Raw genomic sequence first — 18,227 nt, forward strand, 5'->3', positions numbered from 1 at the left:
AATGATATTAACTAGATGCTATTATTGATCACTAATTTTTGATTTAACAAAGTGGTTTACATATCAATAGACAATAGTAGGCAAATATTATTGGGACAAGAATGAAAAATGCTGGAATCAGAATGATAGTCTTTTCTATTTGTTAACATTCAATTTGCAACAGTCATGAGCTCAAAATTGTGTGATTGATGAACAAAAAACTAAAACTATGTACCATTTTCATACACAGGAAAGTCTCAGCCAGGAGGTGGCCGTGGCAAGCAGCCTGATGGAATCCCAGGTTCCTCCCCTCCACCCTCCAACCAAAAGGACCAGGAAGGTGAGGAACCTGGAGGAGTCAACAACTGCTTTAATTCGCCAGGCTACTGCGGTACTTACAATGACCCCTGGTGTCCACGAGTCGTTTGGATGTGTGACAGCAAGTAAACTGGAACACATGGAGGAGGGCCAATGCCTCATCTGTGAGGAAATCATTCTTCAGGCCCTAAACAAGGGGATGAGGGGCCAACTCACAAATAAAAGCCACCTGTGTGAGTTGGACCATACTGCTCCACCACCTCCAGCAACACCACCAACACCACAGCCACCCAACCCACCAGAGCAGCATGGAAGGAAACGTGGAAGGAAGTGTTGAGAGTGATGGCCTGGGTTTGGTGTGGTCTGGCAAAAGACACAGGCTGTTGTAAGACCACAGCCTCAGGACATATATGTCATCTGCTGCTGCTCCCGATCTCTTGAAGTCCTGGACCATATTGTGCTCCCTATTAAATGGACTCCTCAGGTTATCAAATTTGACAGTCAAATAATTGATGTCTGCCCTGGGGTACAAAGGCTTCACCAATTCCAATTGTTTCTCCAGCGTTGCCTTCCTCTTTATTTTGTTATGACCCCTATTAAATTCCTAATTTTTGTTTTGACAAATACTTGGCTATGTGTTTTACTTCAAAAAGGACAATTTGTTTGTGAGTAGGCAGGTACATTTCAAAAATACAATGTCAAATTAACAAGGGACACCAACATAGTTGTATCTCTTTGAGGTTAAAAAATACAAGATAATAATGGCGTTGTGGTAACTTGACACACAAAACGACCAAAAATATTATGGAGATCACTAGAAAAATAAAATATATATTCTGGAGATGACGAGAAAAAACAAACAAAAAAAAAAATGGAGATCAATAGAAAATAAAAAAAGATTATTCCGGAGATCACGAGAAAAAAACAAAAACAAAGATTATTCAGGAGATCACGAGAAATAATAAAAACTCCATTTGTCAGAAATCTGTGAATATCAGCAGCAAAGCAACTTCATTATTATAGCATTATAAAGAAGAAGAGAATGCTCTGCATTGAGAGATTCAAAATTTGCCACGTGACAAATGTGCTATCTACATTACGAGCGCTAGTTTTACAAGACCGAGCGCTTCCGGCTCGTACTTGGTTCCGAGCATGTGTGAACTTTTGTGCGTGGACTTTTGTACACAAGATCGGACTTTCCGACAGCAAAGTTTTGTTGGTGGAAAATTGGAGAACCTGCTAAGAAACATTTGTTGGCGGAAAGTCAGACAGAAAATGTTCGATGTAGCATACACACGGTCAGACTTTCCAACAACAAGCTCACATCCAACATTTCCCGTCGGAAAATCTGACCGTGTGTACGTGGCATAAGAAAAGTGCCAGAGCGTGGCTTGCACCAAAAAAAGAAAAGAAGACACGTACAATCTTTCATGGCACAGTCTTGTGATTCAGACCTCGGCCAAAAAATGTTTTTGGTGACTGGAACGCCTTGAATTTTAATTCACTACCCCTGCACTATGCAGAGCTCAGTGAGAGCTGATAGAAGGGAAGAGACACACCCCTCTTTCGCACAGCACACAGAAACAGGCTGAGGCTGACAATCACAGGCTTTGTGCTGGAGCTCCCTTTCTTGTCACCTTTTTTTATCTTGGTGTCAGGAAAACTTGTCAGAAGATTATCGTTGCAGATAACAGAGAAACGAGGCAGCAGGCAGAAATGACACTTAGTGCTCTTGATTGATACACTATAGAGGGATATGCTTTGTTCATATTTCATGTCAGTGGTTTACAACCACTTTACAACCACTTTAAATTTTTTGTTTTGACCAAGCTGGTCCAAACTAACTATTTCCTTTTCTAACAAACACAGTGGCTTTCAGTGCTGTATAAATTGTACATAGCCCCAGCTATATACAGTATACAGCATTATGATCCAGGTGTGAGAGGAGACCTTCCTGTCTCACACCTGGAATAAAATGGCTGAGTGGTGCTTTGCCTTTCATAGGGAGCTTTGTATTCTGTGAATGAATGCAAAGTTTCTTTTTATTGACTTAAGCAGAAAGGTGGACTGATGGTGTCACAAACTCTGCCAAACAGAAGAAGCTTTGTATTAATTTACAGAATACAAAGGCTGAGTGCCATTCAGCCTGCTTCTATTTTGTTCCAGGTGTGAGACAGGAAGGTCTTGTCTCACACCTGGATCATAGTGCTATATACTGTATGTAGTTGATGCTATGTACTGTAAATTTCATACAGCACGGAAAGCCACCACATTTGTTAGTGAAAGATCAGTTAATTTGAACCAGCTTGATCCAATCAAACTATTTAACCAGTTCAATACTGGGCACTTTTACACCCTTCCTGACCCAGCTAATTTTCATCTTTCAGCGCTGTCACACTTTGAAGGACAATTGCGCGGTCAGGCAACACTGCAATTGTGACAGTTTATCATTTTTTTGTTCCGACGAATAGAGCTTTCTTTTGGTGGTATTTAGTCACCACTGGATTTTTTTATTTTTTGCTAACTAAACAAAAAGTTTAGTAAGTGAGCAGAGCAATACGGTGTTACCATAGTAACACAATACTATTCTGGGAAAGTGATCAGGATTTTTATTTTTTATTTTTACACATTATGATTCTTATGATCAAGCAATCATTTTTACTGAATTAAATTGATTCATTCAGTCATTGTTGTTGTAATTAGCTGTGATTGGCCACAGCTAATCACATGGTATAGATGGGCTGTGATTGTCCTTGTCTATACCATGTGATCACTGTGACCAATCACAGCTAGCAACACAATTGTACACAATGGCATGAGAGGAAGCCATCCATTGTTACATTTGTCATGTGATCTGCTGTGATTGGTGACAATGATCACATGGTACCAGCAGTGGACCAGTACACCGATCAGTCATCAGTTGATAGATCTGGTGACAGATCTAACAGCACCGCGGTCCCATGACCATGCACGAGGCGTGTTCTGGGATGACATCATATGATGTCCACCCGGAATGCTGAAAGTCCTGCCCAGCTGTTATTTGACAATAGGCTGGGCAGGAAGTGGTTAAAGTGACGGGAAATGTGGAGATGTGCAGCTTTAAGTCATGACAAAATGATTGCCGAATAAACAGGTCCAGAACAGAGATGTAAAAATTGCTCTAGACAATAGGAGTTAATAGGTGTGAGAGGGGAACCTAAAAAGGATTGCATTTTTGTTTCTTACTTTAAAGCTTGTTGTTATAGATGCAAATTTATTGTCAGCTGTTTCTGGGTTTCCAATCAGGAAATCCCAGCTTGTATACATTTTCCAGCTAAAATTAAAGCTGTTGTCATCCCCTCCTCCATCATCATTAGCATTCTTGGCCATCCTGTAAGAAAAGTAAAAAAGAGAATATCAAAGTGTGAAAACAAAAACTGTAACTATTCTGTTTAGACTGACAAACTTTCAACGCCAGATCTTTCTGGTCAAAACCTTCAATCAGACAGTCGAATTATGTCCGATATTTCTCGTTTTCTTGAGGTAAATAATGGCTTTGCCTCTAGAATTGTAATCTGGGATTCAATTAAAGCATTTTTGCAAGGCCCTCTAAATAAAAAGGTCAATTTTTTTAAGTCAGCGACCAGAAGGGATGAAGAACAGGCTCAAAGGTTTGCATTAACAGAAAAAGAAAAAAAAGAAAAAAAAACAAAAAAGTTTGCATGAAACAGATTATATTAGTGATCGTTCTCGAAGTAACTTGGTAGCATGGATGGAAGCACAGAGGGCCCTTCAAAAACTGATAGCAAAAAAGGCCATCAATAAACATTTTTTCAAAAACATCTGCTATGGGCGGAAGGGGAGAAGGCGGGTAGACTATTGGCTCACCCGATCTTTGCAATTGGATATTCATATCAGAGCTTTGAAAGACAATACAGAGCATATTCATAATACATCTTCTGTTATTATTAGTATTCTATAGTGAGTTATGCACATTCAAGCTGAAATATGCCTCTGCTGGCTTGGATCCTATAAATATGGATTGTATAAATATGCCATCTTTGAGTAGTGAGGATAAAGCATACCTTGATGCTTCTTTGATGCTCCAGAAGTTGAAGCTGGCTATGGCAAGTTTGCCTAACTGTAAGTCTCTAGGTTTTTATAGCTTGCCCGTTTAAATTTACAAACAATATGGGGATAATCTTCTGCTTTTCCTCCTCCAGATTTTTAATGAGGCATCCGGGACAGGTTTTCTTCCTGACTCTAAGTATAATGCCTCTATAGTAGTGATCCTTAAAAAAGATAAAGACCCTACGACACTTGATTCATATCAACCTATTTCTGTTCTTCTAGTCAATATTAAAATACTAGCCAAACTCTTGTTAATAGATTGAATCAGATGATAACTAGTATTATACATTCTGATCAGATAGGTTTTATAACCAAGTTGTCTACTGCAGTTAATATTAGACATGTTTTTTTTAAATATGTACAGTAAGTCTCAACGGATTCTCCGGGGAATAGAGCCTTTCTTGCTCTTGATGCCTCTAATGAATTCCACAGCATAAAATATGGGCAGTTCTCGAGAAATCTGGGTGTGGTAAGAACTTCTGTTCTTGGGTTCCTCATTTATATGCTAAATCCCAAGCAAATGGTCTTTTTTCTCCTCTTTTTTTGCTACAGCGAGGGATGAGGCAAGGGTGGCCCTTGTCACCCCTTCTTTTTGCGGTTGCTATTGGACCATTTGTATGTCTGTTCTGCCAGACCACTAGAGTGGCTGGATTTTTTAGAGGCCAGGAGTAAGAGAAGCTTGCTCTTTATGCAGACAGTATGCTCCTCTTTCTGTCCGATACACAATCCTCCCTCCAAGAGGCTATGCCCCTTTTACTAAATTTGGAGGCTTTTTAGGGCTTAAAATTACCTGTGAGAAGTCTACTCTTCTCCCCCTTAGTAACCTTAACAGGCCCATTCGCCCATATTAACCCCTTCCCTCCGACAATACACATATATGTGGCCTTACTGGACTGGGCTTTTTTCAGTGGGGCTACATTTATGCGCATCTGTCTTTGTGCTGGGAGCATACCGCACAGCGCACTCCAGCATAGAGACCGGGGTCTCGCCAAGAGCCCCGAGTCCCATACTAACGATCGGGACCCGCTAATCACGGTCCTGGGTCACCTGATCACTGTGATAGCCTCTGATTGGTTATCACACTGATCAGTCACTGTGAAGCCAGCCCCGGTGTTTTCTCTCTCTGAATGGAGGGGAGAGATACACTGTATCCTTGCAGAGAGAAAAATAAACAAAGCTCTGCGTAAAAAAAAAAATAAAAAAAAATTAAAAAATAAAAGACAATATAAAGAAAAAATACCTAGATCAAAGTTAGATCTAGGTCAGTGCCAGGGTTAGTTTTTGGGTCAAGTAACAGTCAAAGGTCAAGGCCAGGGTCAGTATAATTTGGAAAGAATTAAAAAAAAAAAATTTAAACTAGTATTAGTGTCCGTTAGCGTCAGTGTGTTTTAGGTAGGATAAAAAAGCAAAAAATGTGTACTATTGTTTCTGGGCTGTACTATGGGTACATACATCAACTAACATACACATATGTGATATCGCTGCAATTGTCGGGAGCAGGAGAATTTATTTTGGGTTGTTCTTTGGTGGTAGGTTATGGAAGTAGCAAGAAATTTAATCAATTAGTTTTTTTTATCCTATTTTGAGCCAGTTTTCTTTTGATAATAAAAAAAAAAAAAAAATCAGGAGATATCCATTACCATTTACCACCAAATGAAAGCCTAATTTGGCCTGTAAATACAATGTATAATCCACCTGGATGCACAAAGTAGTTTTGATGATATGTACGGTTTTACTAACACGTGTCAAAATTGCAAAATTGTGCTAAGGCATTAACATTTGTTTTACCATTAGACAGGAAGGGGTTAAGGTTGCTTCTGAGTTTATTTCCTGGCTGTTACGATCTCTGATAAAATAGTTGATTATATTACCCTAACCTAGTTTCGTTGATTTCCTGTTTCAGGTCACAGCTCACGTCCTGGTGTAAGTTAACCATCTCTATGGTGGGACATACCAGTTTAATTAAGATGATTGGGATGCCTCAACTATTATATATAAACTGCATCCCCTTGTTGGATTCCCCTTACATTTTTTTAACTTTTGTCTGGTATATTTAGAGATGTTATTTGAAAAAAGAAACCACCTAGGATTAGGCTAGAACTCCTTCAATACCCCAGGGCCTGGCAGTACCAAATCCCTAGCTATACTTTTTGGCAACACAAGTCCAACATTCGAATGGCTGGGAAGGCTGCTGCTCCACAAAAATCTCTTAGAAATTGATTAACCACTTGCCGACCAGCTAATATAGATATACGGCGACAATGTGGCTCTGTCCTGTGAATCGCCGTACCTGTACGGCGGCTCCTTTAAGAGCCATAGCTCATGCTGCACGGCGGGGGACTGAATGCGCATGGCCGGCGGGCGTGATTTGTGGGGAAAAAAGGGCATCAATTTTATTTGAGTACAACGTCGCACAACCGCGCAATTGTTAGTTAAAGCGTATCGCAAAAAGTGGCCTGGTCTTTAAGGGGGCAAATCCTTATGGGGTGTGGTTAAGAAGTGGTTAAGGTGCTGTTTAAAGGGGCACATCCACTATATGCCTTGGAGACTTCAGCATATCTTATCTATCTATAGGACATGTCTGGGCAACTATAAAGGAGTTACTTGGTATTACTGGCTATGAGAAGTTTATCCCTATATAGTCTCATGATTTACTTCCTGAATTTGGGAAGCTGTGGCGGCTTTAGGCCTGGGCATTCCATCAATGTAAAAATTAATTTTTCAAATAATTTCAGCAATTGTAATTAGAATTTTTTTAGACAAAAGGTCTTTCTATCAGTATCTTCAAATAAGACATGCCTTTGAGGCCCAAAACAGCTCTATCAGCTTTTCAATTACAGTTACTCCGTTATTTGATAAAATTGTTTATATTTGTGATTCAAAGGGCCTCATTTCTGAGATTTATATGTAACTTTTATCTAAATTTTTGTTGAGACATCCAGCTCTATGTAAACAAAAATGGGAACAAGAGTTAGGCCATATCCTGCAGATGTCTGGGACCAGGTTCTGCAAAGGACTCTCTTGTTTCTCCTTCCTCCTTGTATCAGTTAACATAATTGTTCATTATTCATTGGGTATATCGAACTCTGCTTTTTCTTTGTAGTATAGGTCTACGGCAAGATTCTTGCTGAAACAGATGTGATGAACCTCAGGGAGACCTGATTCACCTGCTGTGGTGCTGTCCTAGGCTTAAACAATACTGGGCGGAAGTTATCCAAACGAATGATAACGTAACAGATCTTTCTCTTATAGATCCAAGGACATGTATTTTGGGGCATTTTGATTTTTCTATTTTGGATGGATATAAACTCCTTGTGGTTTCCATAGTACTCTTTATCGCACGAAGAATGATCGTCAGTAAATGGGTTTCAGTTTCTCCCCCTAGGATATCTAAAAGGGTGCAAGCTTTGAATAAGAGTATTGCATATGAGAAGCAAATATATTTTCTACCCAATGCCATGTTCAAATTTGACTGTATATGGAAATCCTGGCTTGATTGTTTTTCATTTAGAAACCCTGTAATCGCTATGAAAGGACATACAGTGCCTTGCAAAAGTATTCACCCCCTTGGCATTTTTCATGTTTTGTTGCCTCACAACCTGGAATTAACATGGATTGTTTGAGGATTTGCATCATTTAATTTACAGAACATGCCCACAACTTTGAAGATTTTTTTTTATTATTGTAAAGCAAACAACAAATAGGACAAAATAATAGAAAATGTGCATAACTATTCACCCCCCTAAAGTCAATACTTTGTAGAGCCACCTTTTGCGGCTATCACAGCTCCAAGTCACTACATCCTACCACTGGGATTTTTTCCCATTCCTCCTTGCAACACTGCTCCAGCTCCTTCAAGTTGGATGGTTTGCGCCTGTGAACAGCAATCTTTAAGTCTGACCACAGATTTACTATAGGATTGAGGTCTGGGCTTTGACTAGGCCATTCCAACACATTTACATGTTTCCCCTTAAACCACTCAAGTGTTGCTTTAGCAGTGTGTTTGGGGTCATTGTCCTGCTGGAAGTTGAACCTCTGTCCTAGTCTCAAATCACACACAGAGTGGTACAGGTTTTGCTCAAGAATATCCCTGTATTTAGCACCATCCATCTTTCCCTCAACTCTGATCATGTCAGGGCTGGGCTCAGCCCTTCCTTCTCAAAGCTGGCCGCTCAGCTGTTGGCTAATTGCCAGCTCCTATCTCTCCACATCGACTCACCTGTTGATGATATCCTGCTCGTCAGTCCTGCCTAGTTAAGCCGTCCAGTCCAGATGATCTCTGCCTTCGCCTTGGTCACATCTCTAGATATGCTCTCCTGTGTTCCTGTTAAAGACTTGCTTGGCTGACAATCCTTCTGGCTCCAGATCCTGCTTGCTGTTTTACTACGCTCATCTCTGGCTCCCTGATGTTTTTGCTTGTCTGACTATCCGTTCAGGTTCCTGAACTCTGGCTATCTTTTTAACTATGTTTACCTTTTTTTCTTATTATTAAACAAGTGTGATTTAACTGTACTTCTACCTCAGTCTGATTCATGGTTCCTGACAGACCAGTTTCCCAGTACCGACTGGTGAAAAAACATTCCCCCAGCATGATGCTGCCACCACCATGTTGCACTGTGGTGATGGTGTTCTTTGGGTGATGTGATGTGTTGGGTTTGCGCCAGACAGCATTTTCTTTGATGTCCAAAAAGTTAAACTTTAGTCTTATTGGACCAGAGCACCTTCCTCTATACATTTTGGGAGGCTCCCACGTGCTTTTTCGCAAACTCAAAACGTGTCATTTTGTTTTTTGCAGAAAGTAATGGCTTTCTTCTGGCCACTCTGCCATAAAGCCCAACTCTATGGAGCATACGGTTTATTGTCGTCCTATGTATAAATACTCCAGTCTCTGCTGTGGAACTCTGCAGCTCAGCAGATAGGAATCGGATCGCATGGGTGTGAACACCCTTGCGATCAGATTCTGGTGCGGATTCTGGTGTGGACCAAAAAAAGGTTCCTGCACAAGTTTACAATCTGTATAGCTGAGTTCACATTGTGCAGACATTGCATGTGATTTGCACAGCAGTGCAGTGCGAATCACATGCAATGTCTGACATTGCACCAATGTGAACCCAGCCTTACTCTTTTTACACTTTTGTCAAACATGTGCTTTGTTCCCATACTGAACAAAGCAACAGGTTCATCTTTAATTTGCATCCACCTTCAGTAATATTTGTATCTTTCCTTTGTTCACACACTGCTCCATTCAGCCATAGGAAGCAAAGAAAATACCCAGCACTTCCAGGTATGGAGTAGAACATCACTCCATTTCCTCCCATAGCAGTTAGTGGCTCAGCCTGTGTAAGCTCTAACTAGAATGACTTCAGAGTTTACATAAAGCACCCTGCGTAACATTACTGGTGCCTGCGGGGAGCAATAGAAAGCTGAGTATATGTTGTAGGGGGTGCATTAAAGTGGTTGTAAACCTCTAACGTGAAAAATGAACAAAGCACATCCTTCTATATTGTGCACTTGCCTCAATCAAAAGCACCCATTGTCATTTCTCTCTGATCTCTCTTCCCTCTGCTATCTGCATGAGTCACTGATAATAGTCTAAGCTGACTCCATAGCCTACCAAGTGAAGGCCTGCCTCCTCCCCTCAGCACACAACAGGTGACTGACAAGCTCAGCTGTGAATGTTTCCCATCACAGTGTGTAGAAGAATGTGGTGTGACCATTCCCTCCACTCAGGTTCTAGGTTTCACTGAGCTCTGTGCTCTAGCTCTACGGTGTTTGTTATGTCAGATCCTCCCCTCCTCCCCCCCTCAACCTTCTATTGCTAAGCAATAGGTTTTTATTTTTTTGTTTAGATGGATGTAGAGGAGAGAGGACTACAGATTACTTGGTACAACTTATGTAGGAAAATTTATTTCATCTCTGTGTATCACCTGAGGCTAATCAGTTTACTGGCTATATGTAAGGGTTTACAACCACTTTAAAGCAAATATGTTGCATTTCCCTGCATGGGTGAAGCACAGGTTTGTTTTCAGCTGATTACAGTCATCACTACAGCCTTTTTTCTAGTCCATACTGATTATTTTAAATTGGAACTGAACCTAAAAAGTGAGTATTTGCTATGTTATATAGGTTATATCTGGAAATGGTAATTTTGTCTTAGCAGTACCCCAAAAATATATACCCTTTGATTTGAATTCCTCCTGAAAATAGCAATGTATTTCCTGGTATGCCTAGGTACTCCCGTGTCTTTGGTTTCTAATGCCCTGTACACACGATCGGATTTTCCGATGGAAAATGTGTGATAGGACCTTGTTGTCGGAAATTCTGACCGTGTGTAGGCTCCATCACACATTTTCCATCAGATTTTCTGACACACAAAGTTTGAGAGCAGGATATAAAATTTTCCGACAACAAAATCCGTTGTCGGAAATTCCGATCGTATATACACAAATCTGACGGACAAAGTGCCACGCATGCTCAGAATAAATAAAGAGATGAAAGCTATTGGCCACTGCCCCGTTTATAGTCCCGACGTACGTGTTTTACATCACCGCGTTTAGAACGATCGGATTTTCCAACAACTTTGTGTGACCGTGTGTATGCAAGACAAGTTTGAGCCAACATCCGTCGGAAAAAATCCTAGGATTTCGTTGTCGGAATGTCCGAAAAAAGTCCAACTGTGTGTACGGGGCATTAGCTGTATATTTGCAGTGTGAGATCTAAGACACTGTTGCATCTGACTGCTAATCCATGAGATTTGGAGTGAGATTTGGTCATATCATTATTGTGCTGCTCACTGTTATCTTGGCTTTGACATGAGCAAGCTAAGCCCTGACATTACCAAGATGGCCATCCCCCCGCAGAAACACAGTTCAGAGCAAGGTATGGTAAATGACCAATGGGGGACAGATCAGCTACAAACAGATCACAGACAATACTAGTGACTAGTCTTTTACCTTCTGCTTGCCTTTTTTTGCATAGCTTTGCAATTTTAGTTTCTTTTTAGGATACAATTAATAGATTGATTTGATAGGGCAAAATCAAATTATATAAAAATGTGCTTTTTGTAAGCTTTGTGTTGTATTTGCCATCAGAGTAACCATCACTAGTATCCATCACTAAGTCCATCTTCTATAAAACAAAAAATATAGTTATCACGAAAACCAAAAATAAATACAACTTACGTTCTTATTACAACCATAAAGCTGTATGCAATGGTACCGATCCCAACTAGCAAGTAAGAAAGTGGGAGCCTAAACTGCAGCCATCCAATGGTTCTTTGACTGTTGTAGTATCCATAGAAGAGAACAGAGTACTGTGCAAAACCCTGAGATGCAAACAGAAAGCTTACATAAAATGCAAACATAAAAACAAAAGTCTACAATAAAACATTACTTTGCTTTGAGTACCTTGTACTTTGGCTTACATAAAAAGCATTGCAGATTAAAGGTATCAAAGAAAGAAAGATGGTATCAACATGGCTTGGGTGGGTGGCTAACAATTTAAAACATTACTAATAGTACTGAACAAGATGCCACTCTCATTTTGCCTAGAATTCATAAGACTGTAACAAAAATGGTTGGATTTTAATTTCATGTCATGCTAAGCAACTAGAGAAGGTGACACATTTGAGAAACCACAGTCCAATTTAAGGCACATTTTTACAGAAAGCAGACAAGTTAGAAGGCTTGTAAGGAAACATAAACCTTCACTAGCTCAAGGTCTTCAAACAACTGATGAGGAGCTGTTGCAAATGGTCAAGTCAAAATTTGTCTAGAAAGAAGCACAAGGAATACATCTGTAAATCTGGAGTATTAACCTAGAGCTGAGCATCCATACATCTCAAACTCTTGCATTCATGTTTGATAAACCCTATGCTAATGGAGTTACCTTTCCAAAAAGTGTCTACAATGCATATGAAGATACTAATCAGTTAGACACCAAACACACCTATATTACAAGGTCCAGAATGCTGATAAGACAGATTAAACCTCCCCTAAGAAAACTAGACAAACTGTTTGAACTGTTTGGAGATACTGGCATTACTGCAACGTGGGGAACCCGCTGATAGCTGATGGGTCATCTGTTGTTAAGGACACGGCGGCCGCTCCATAGCAACCAGCTCAATGCGATAATTTCGATAGAGTGTGAGAGCTAGAAAATTGGACTTTATAGGCACACGAGTAGTTTAACTATAAAAGATAAAAATGATTTTATTTTATTAAGTTTAAATTACAAAATTGAAAATAGATACTATAAATGTTACATTTTCCATATAAAAATATTATGTAGTCAGTATTTCCTACCCTACATGCAATTTAGAACACCACTTGTTAAACATATAACTTATAATCAAACATTCAAAGAATAATGAATAGGGAACAAATTCCCAAATCGAGGTTACGATTTGTGAATGTAAGATGAAGAGTTGTGGGTTAAATTGCAGATCCAGGTAGGTTTTCTCTTATGCCGCGTACACAGGATCGGACTTTACGGCATACTTGGTCCGGCGTACCGGATTTCGTCGGACAATTCGATCGTGTGTGGGCTCCAGTGGACTTTGTTTTCTCAAAAGTTTGACGGACTTAGATTTGAAACATGTTTCAAATCTGTCCAACGGACTCGAGTCCGGTCGAAAAGTCCGCTCGTCTGTATGCTAGTCTGACGGACAAAAACCGACGCTAGGGCAGCTATTGGCTACTGGCTATGAACTTCCTTGTTTTAGTCCGGTCGTACGTCATCACGTATGAATCCGTCTGACTTTGGTTGATTGTGTGTAGGCAAGTCCATTCATTCGGAAAGTCCGTCGTAAAGTCCGTTGAAAAGTACGTCGGACAAAGTCTGCCGTAAAAGTCCGCTCGTGTGTACGCGGCATAAGTCGCTCGATATGTTGCGTGTCTAAATAACGCTTTTTCAGGAGCTAAGGATAGTTCTGCTGAATATATGTAAAATACATCAATAAGTATATATGCAATATAAACACAAAACATATTTTAAAGTATAATACCAGACATTGAATAAAGTATGAAATATGTTCCGACCGAATATAATGGTCACATGGAAAAACCCCATAAAGGAAATGGTCATCCGGGGGCAGACGGTAAAGCCAAGTAACTGGGGAAACTATTATAAAGTATATATGTTATATACATACATCTGTGTAGAAGTGTCGAATCAGGTAGCCTGGTATACAATAAATTAATTAATGATTCCTCCAAATTCCACAGGGGGAATACCAAAAGTAAGAATTAATAAGATACTAAAAAGGGCGGTAATTTTACCGCATTTACTAAGTTACAATTAATATATATTGGGAGGAAGTAAATCGAGTGTGTTAATAGATACAGGCAGTTAGAAGGGATTCAATAATAGCCAACAAATATGTATATGTATCTGTGCACAGCTTACCCCATATGGTCAGACATAATGAAAGGAATGTAGGTATAATGTTGCAACTGGTAGAATGAGTAGTCACTTGGTTGTATTAAAAGGTTAGCAGTATATACAGGGCATTGCAGGGGCACCAGTATAGCCACAGTTCCCAATATGAAGATAGACGTCAGTGGAAAGCCTTTTAGGTAGCAGTAGCTTGTAGAGGCTACTGTTTCTAGCATAAAGAACATAAAGATATGCTGTAATATCTTCTTTGTATTAACTATCCTTCAATAATTTCAAATAGAAGGAGATATGCGCAGCAGCCGGCAGTCGGACCGAGATGTGCCAAGCCCGCTTGGGCTCTCGGCGTTTCCGGTGAGGGTAACTATTTAAGTACACACAGCTTTGCCATATGATCAGCGGACGTTGTTTTACCAGAGGGAGCTGCACCATACCTCATAGCCTTCCCAAACGAATTTTAGGCAAGCCATTATCATCGTAGCTCACTATATACACTTATATCTCCTTCTATTTGAAATTATTGAAGGATCGTTAATACAAAGAAGATATTACAGCATATCTTTATATTCTTTATGCTAGAAACAGTAGCCTCTACAAGCTACTGCTACCTAAAAGGCTTTCTACTGATGTCTATCTTCATATTGGGAACTGCGGCTATACTGGTGCCCCTGCAACGCCCTGTATATACTGCTAACCTTTTAATACAACCAAGCGACTACTCATTCTACCAGTTGCAACATTATACCTACATTCCTTTCATTATGTCTGACCATATGTGGCAAGCTGTGCACAGATACATATACATATTTGTTGGCTATTATTGAATCCCTTCTAACTGCCTGTATCTATTAACACACTTGATTTACTTCCTCCTAATATATATTAATTGTAACTCAGTAAATGCGGTAAAATAACCGCCCTTTTTAGTATCTTATTAATTCTTACTTTTGGTATTCCCCCTGTGGAATTTGGAGGAATCATTAATTAATTTATTGTATACCAGGCTACCTGATTCGACACTTCTACACAGATGTATGTATATAACATATATACTTTATAATAGTTTCCCCAGTTACTTGGCTTTACCGTCTGCCCCCGGGTGACCATTTCCTTTATGGGGTTTTTCCATGTGACCATTATATTTGGTGGGAACATATTTCATACTTTATTCAATGTCTGGTATTATACTTTAAAATATGTTTTGTGTTTATATTGCATATATACTTATTGATGTATTTTACATATATTCAGCAGAACTATCCTTAGCTCCTGAAGAAGCGTTATTTAGATGCGCAACATGTCGAGCGACTAAGAAAACCTACCTGGATCTGCAATTTAACCCACAACTCTTCATCTTACATTCACAAATCGTAACCTCGATTTGGGAATTCATTCCCTATTCATTATTCTTTGAATGTTTGATTATAAGTTATATGTTTAACAAGTGGTGTTCTAAATTGCACGTAGGGTAGGAAATACTGAATACATAATATTGTTATATGGAAAATGTAACATTTATAGTATCTATTTTCAATTTTGTAATTTAAACTTAATAAAATAAAATCATTTTTATCTTTTATAGTTAAACTACTCGTGTGCCTTTAAAGACCAATTTTCTAGCTCTCACACTCTATGTGATATAGGGACGTTGGCACACTACTATAGTAGTACCTACAGTGTCACCCTGTTTTTAGGTACACATTCACTTGGGAATCCTTCAAACAATGCGATAAATTAGCGCATGAAAATATGCAGTAATTACCGGATTATCAAAACCTTACTACAGTAGTTATTTACCGCACAATTCTTAGTGAATTGAACATTTGCACATTTGTTTCTGCATGCCTTATTTTACTGCATTTTTTTCTGCGTTATTTAACTCTTAGTGAATTGAATCCAGTATGTCATGTTTAGTATCTAAGGCCGGGTTAAGATATATGGGGTAGCAGGTTCCTACAGGACCCTTTTGCAATCTGCTTCGTGGCTGCCCTGCACCTGTGTGAACCGGCTCTATTGAGAGCCAGTCACACTCACCTGTGATGCGAATTGGATGCAGTGAAAACCGCATCCAATTCACACATATGTGAACCTACCCCAACACATCAAGATTTAATTCTGCTAGATATTATGTAGATTTTCAGAAAGTAAAACCTTGTTGTATAGAAATACTGCTGTACCCAGGATAGTTACCATTAAGGCATAAGAAAGGAGAAGAAGCACACGTAAGTGTGTAACTCAGCGCTACAATCTACCAGCTATAGGAAGGGTATACATCAAATGTTAGCTGCTAAGGATGAAATCAGTCCATCAAAAATGGGTTTATAAAATAGTCCCAAAGATATAATCAAAGGTCACATATGTCCACATAAAAAGTACTAAAACAACTACTGCTGGTGGTAGGCTGCTTCAATGGTGGGCTGGAGACCCGATAGCTGTGAAGACTAAAAGCAAGGGGAAAGAGAAGCACCAAGCCACCTCCGGTGTAGTAACATTTTAATCATAGATAGATAAACAATCATAAAATACACTTACATTGTGTAAAGTAAAGCAGGCTCATCAGGATGACAGTGTGGGTGCGAGGGAGAGAGGGAACCCGTGGAACCAGTGGTGGGCGCCGCATGTATCTGTCTCTGCTGTTGCTGAACGATGATCAGGGAGATGCCAGCCGTTTCGCTCGGTGACTGGGAGAGCCTGCTTTACTTTACACAATGAGTGTATTTTATGTTTGTTTATCTATCTGAGATTAAAATGTTACTACACCAGAGGTGGCCTGGCGCTTCTCTTTCCCCTTCCCCTTGCTTTTTGTAGTTACCATTAAGGGTATGTTTACGAAGCTTGATAAATCACATTTACAACACCCTTAAGTTGGGTGGAGTTAACTCTGCAACATCATCTCCTGAGGCAAGAAAAAGCTGCTGCATTTGGCAGCATTTATTTATTATGCATGAAACAATCAATATCACATTCAACATTATGACCAAGGGAGGTATGTGATCTTAATGAATAAATCACTCCATGTTTGAAAATTATTTTGTTTTATGAATAAAACTACAAATGATATTGATAGTCACTTTTGAGGGCCAGTGACTTTTGCAAGCATCAGTTTGGATTTACTCTGAAGGTGATCTGGGCTCTGCAGTGAACCAAAGACCAGGTGAACTTAAGTGGCTTGTAAGTCCCATAATTAGACTGATGTTGACATGCCCCCACTATGAACACACTCCTTTTACAGCCAAAGCAAGCCTGTATTTTTCATATGCTGTAGACAGGGCTGTCATTCCTCCCTCTATCCCTGCCTACAGCAAGAGGACACTACTGCTCCATCCATGGAGAGAAATATTTCTTGGATATGTGACATTGGCAGAAACTTTTAATTGCCACAAGGAAGGAGTCTCCACCCTCAAACCCCAAGAGTAAAGCTCTGAATAACAATCATGTGATTGTTTGTGATTGTCACGTACAGACGATCGGACATTCCGACAACAAAATCCTGGATTTATTTCCGACGGATGTTGGCTCAGACTTGTCTTGCATACACACGGTTGCACAAATGTTGTCGGAAACTCCGATCGCCAAGAACACTGCGACGTACAAAACATACGACGAGCCGAGAAAAATTAATTTCAATAACCAGTGTGGCTGATCTGCTTGATTCCGAGCACGCATGGAAATTTGTGCGTCAGAATTGTGTACACACGATCGGAATTTACGACAAAAGATTTTGTTGTCGGAAAATTTGAGATCCAGCTCTCAAATTTTTGTTGTCAGAAATTCCGACAACAAATGTCCGATGGAGCCTACACACAGTCAGAATTTCCGACAACATGCTTACATTGAACATTTGTTGTCGGAAATTCCGATCGTGTGTACGTAGCATTAGTGTACGTGGATGATTGCTTTTTCAATGAATTCACATTGACTAGTCTGGAGGCTAAAAGACTTGTAATGAAGCATAAAGACAAAACTCAAACTGATTTCAAACACCTCTGAACACTAACCTATACATTACTACCTATATAAATGTCTGTTTCTTTATACTTTCAATTTATAAAATTAATTAAAAAGTATCCACCACTTTTAATTGGTATGCTTCTATAAAATTCTGAAACTACAGTACAGTGACCTGAAAGCCATCAGTTAATTCTGAGCATCCTGTATTCTAAATGAAACAGTTGGCCTCATGTATAAAATCAAACCATAAACTTAAAATTTTTAATATTTTTAAATGGGGCACCTCAATAGAGTTATTTGGCATGTACTTGTTATGCTTGTTTGATTTTAATGTGTTTTAAAGATATTTTCAGTGACACAGAAATAACAGATGACATCACGCTGATGTACCTAAAATATATACACACTCAACAAAAAATATATTTTGCCTAACTTAAGTGATATATGATTTTTATATGGGAATTATATCATGTAGT

The 18,227-nt window shown here is 39.4% G+C and overlaps 1 protein-coding gene across 3 annotated transcripts in view; it reads right to left on the reverse strand.

Moving 5' to 3' along the window:
• Window positions 1-18,227, reverse strand: part of LOC141147232 (transmembrane channel-like protein 1) — a 179,219-nt gene that overhangs the window by 120,369 nt on the left and 40,623 nt on the right. For all 3 annotated transcript variants that reach the window (XM_073634409.1, XM_073634429.1, XM_073634418.1), the window contains 2 exons: window positions 11,589-11,731; window positions 3,523-3,667 (listed from right to left, as the gene is read on the reverse strand). In XM_073634409.1, coding sequence (XP_073490510.1) covers window positions 3,523-3,667; window positions 11,589-11,731 — 288 coding nt within the window. The remainder of the gene's footprint in view (window positions 1-3,522; window positions 3,668-11,588; window positions 11,732-18,227) is intronic.

The sequence above is a fragment of the Aquarana catesbeiana genome, linkage group LG01 (assembly GCF_042186555.1).
Source record: "Aquarana catesbeiana isolate 2022-GZ linkage group LG01, ASM4218655v1, whole genome shotgun sequence".
Classification (NCBI taxonomy): Eukaryota; Metazoa; Chordata; class Amphibia; order Anura; family Ranidae; genus Aquarana; species Aquarana catesbeiana.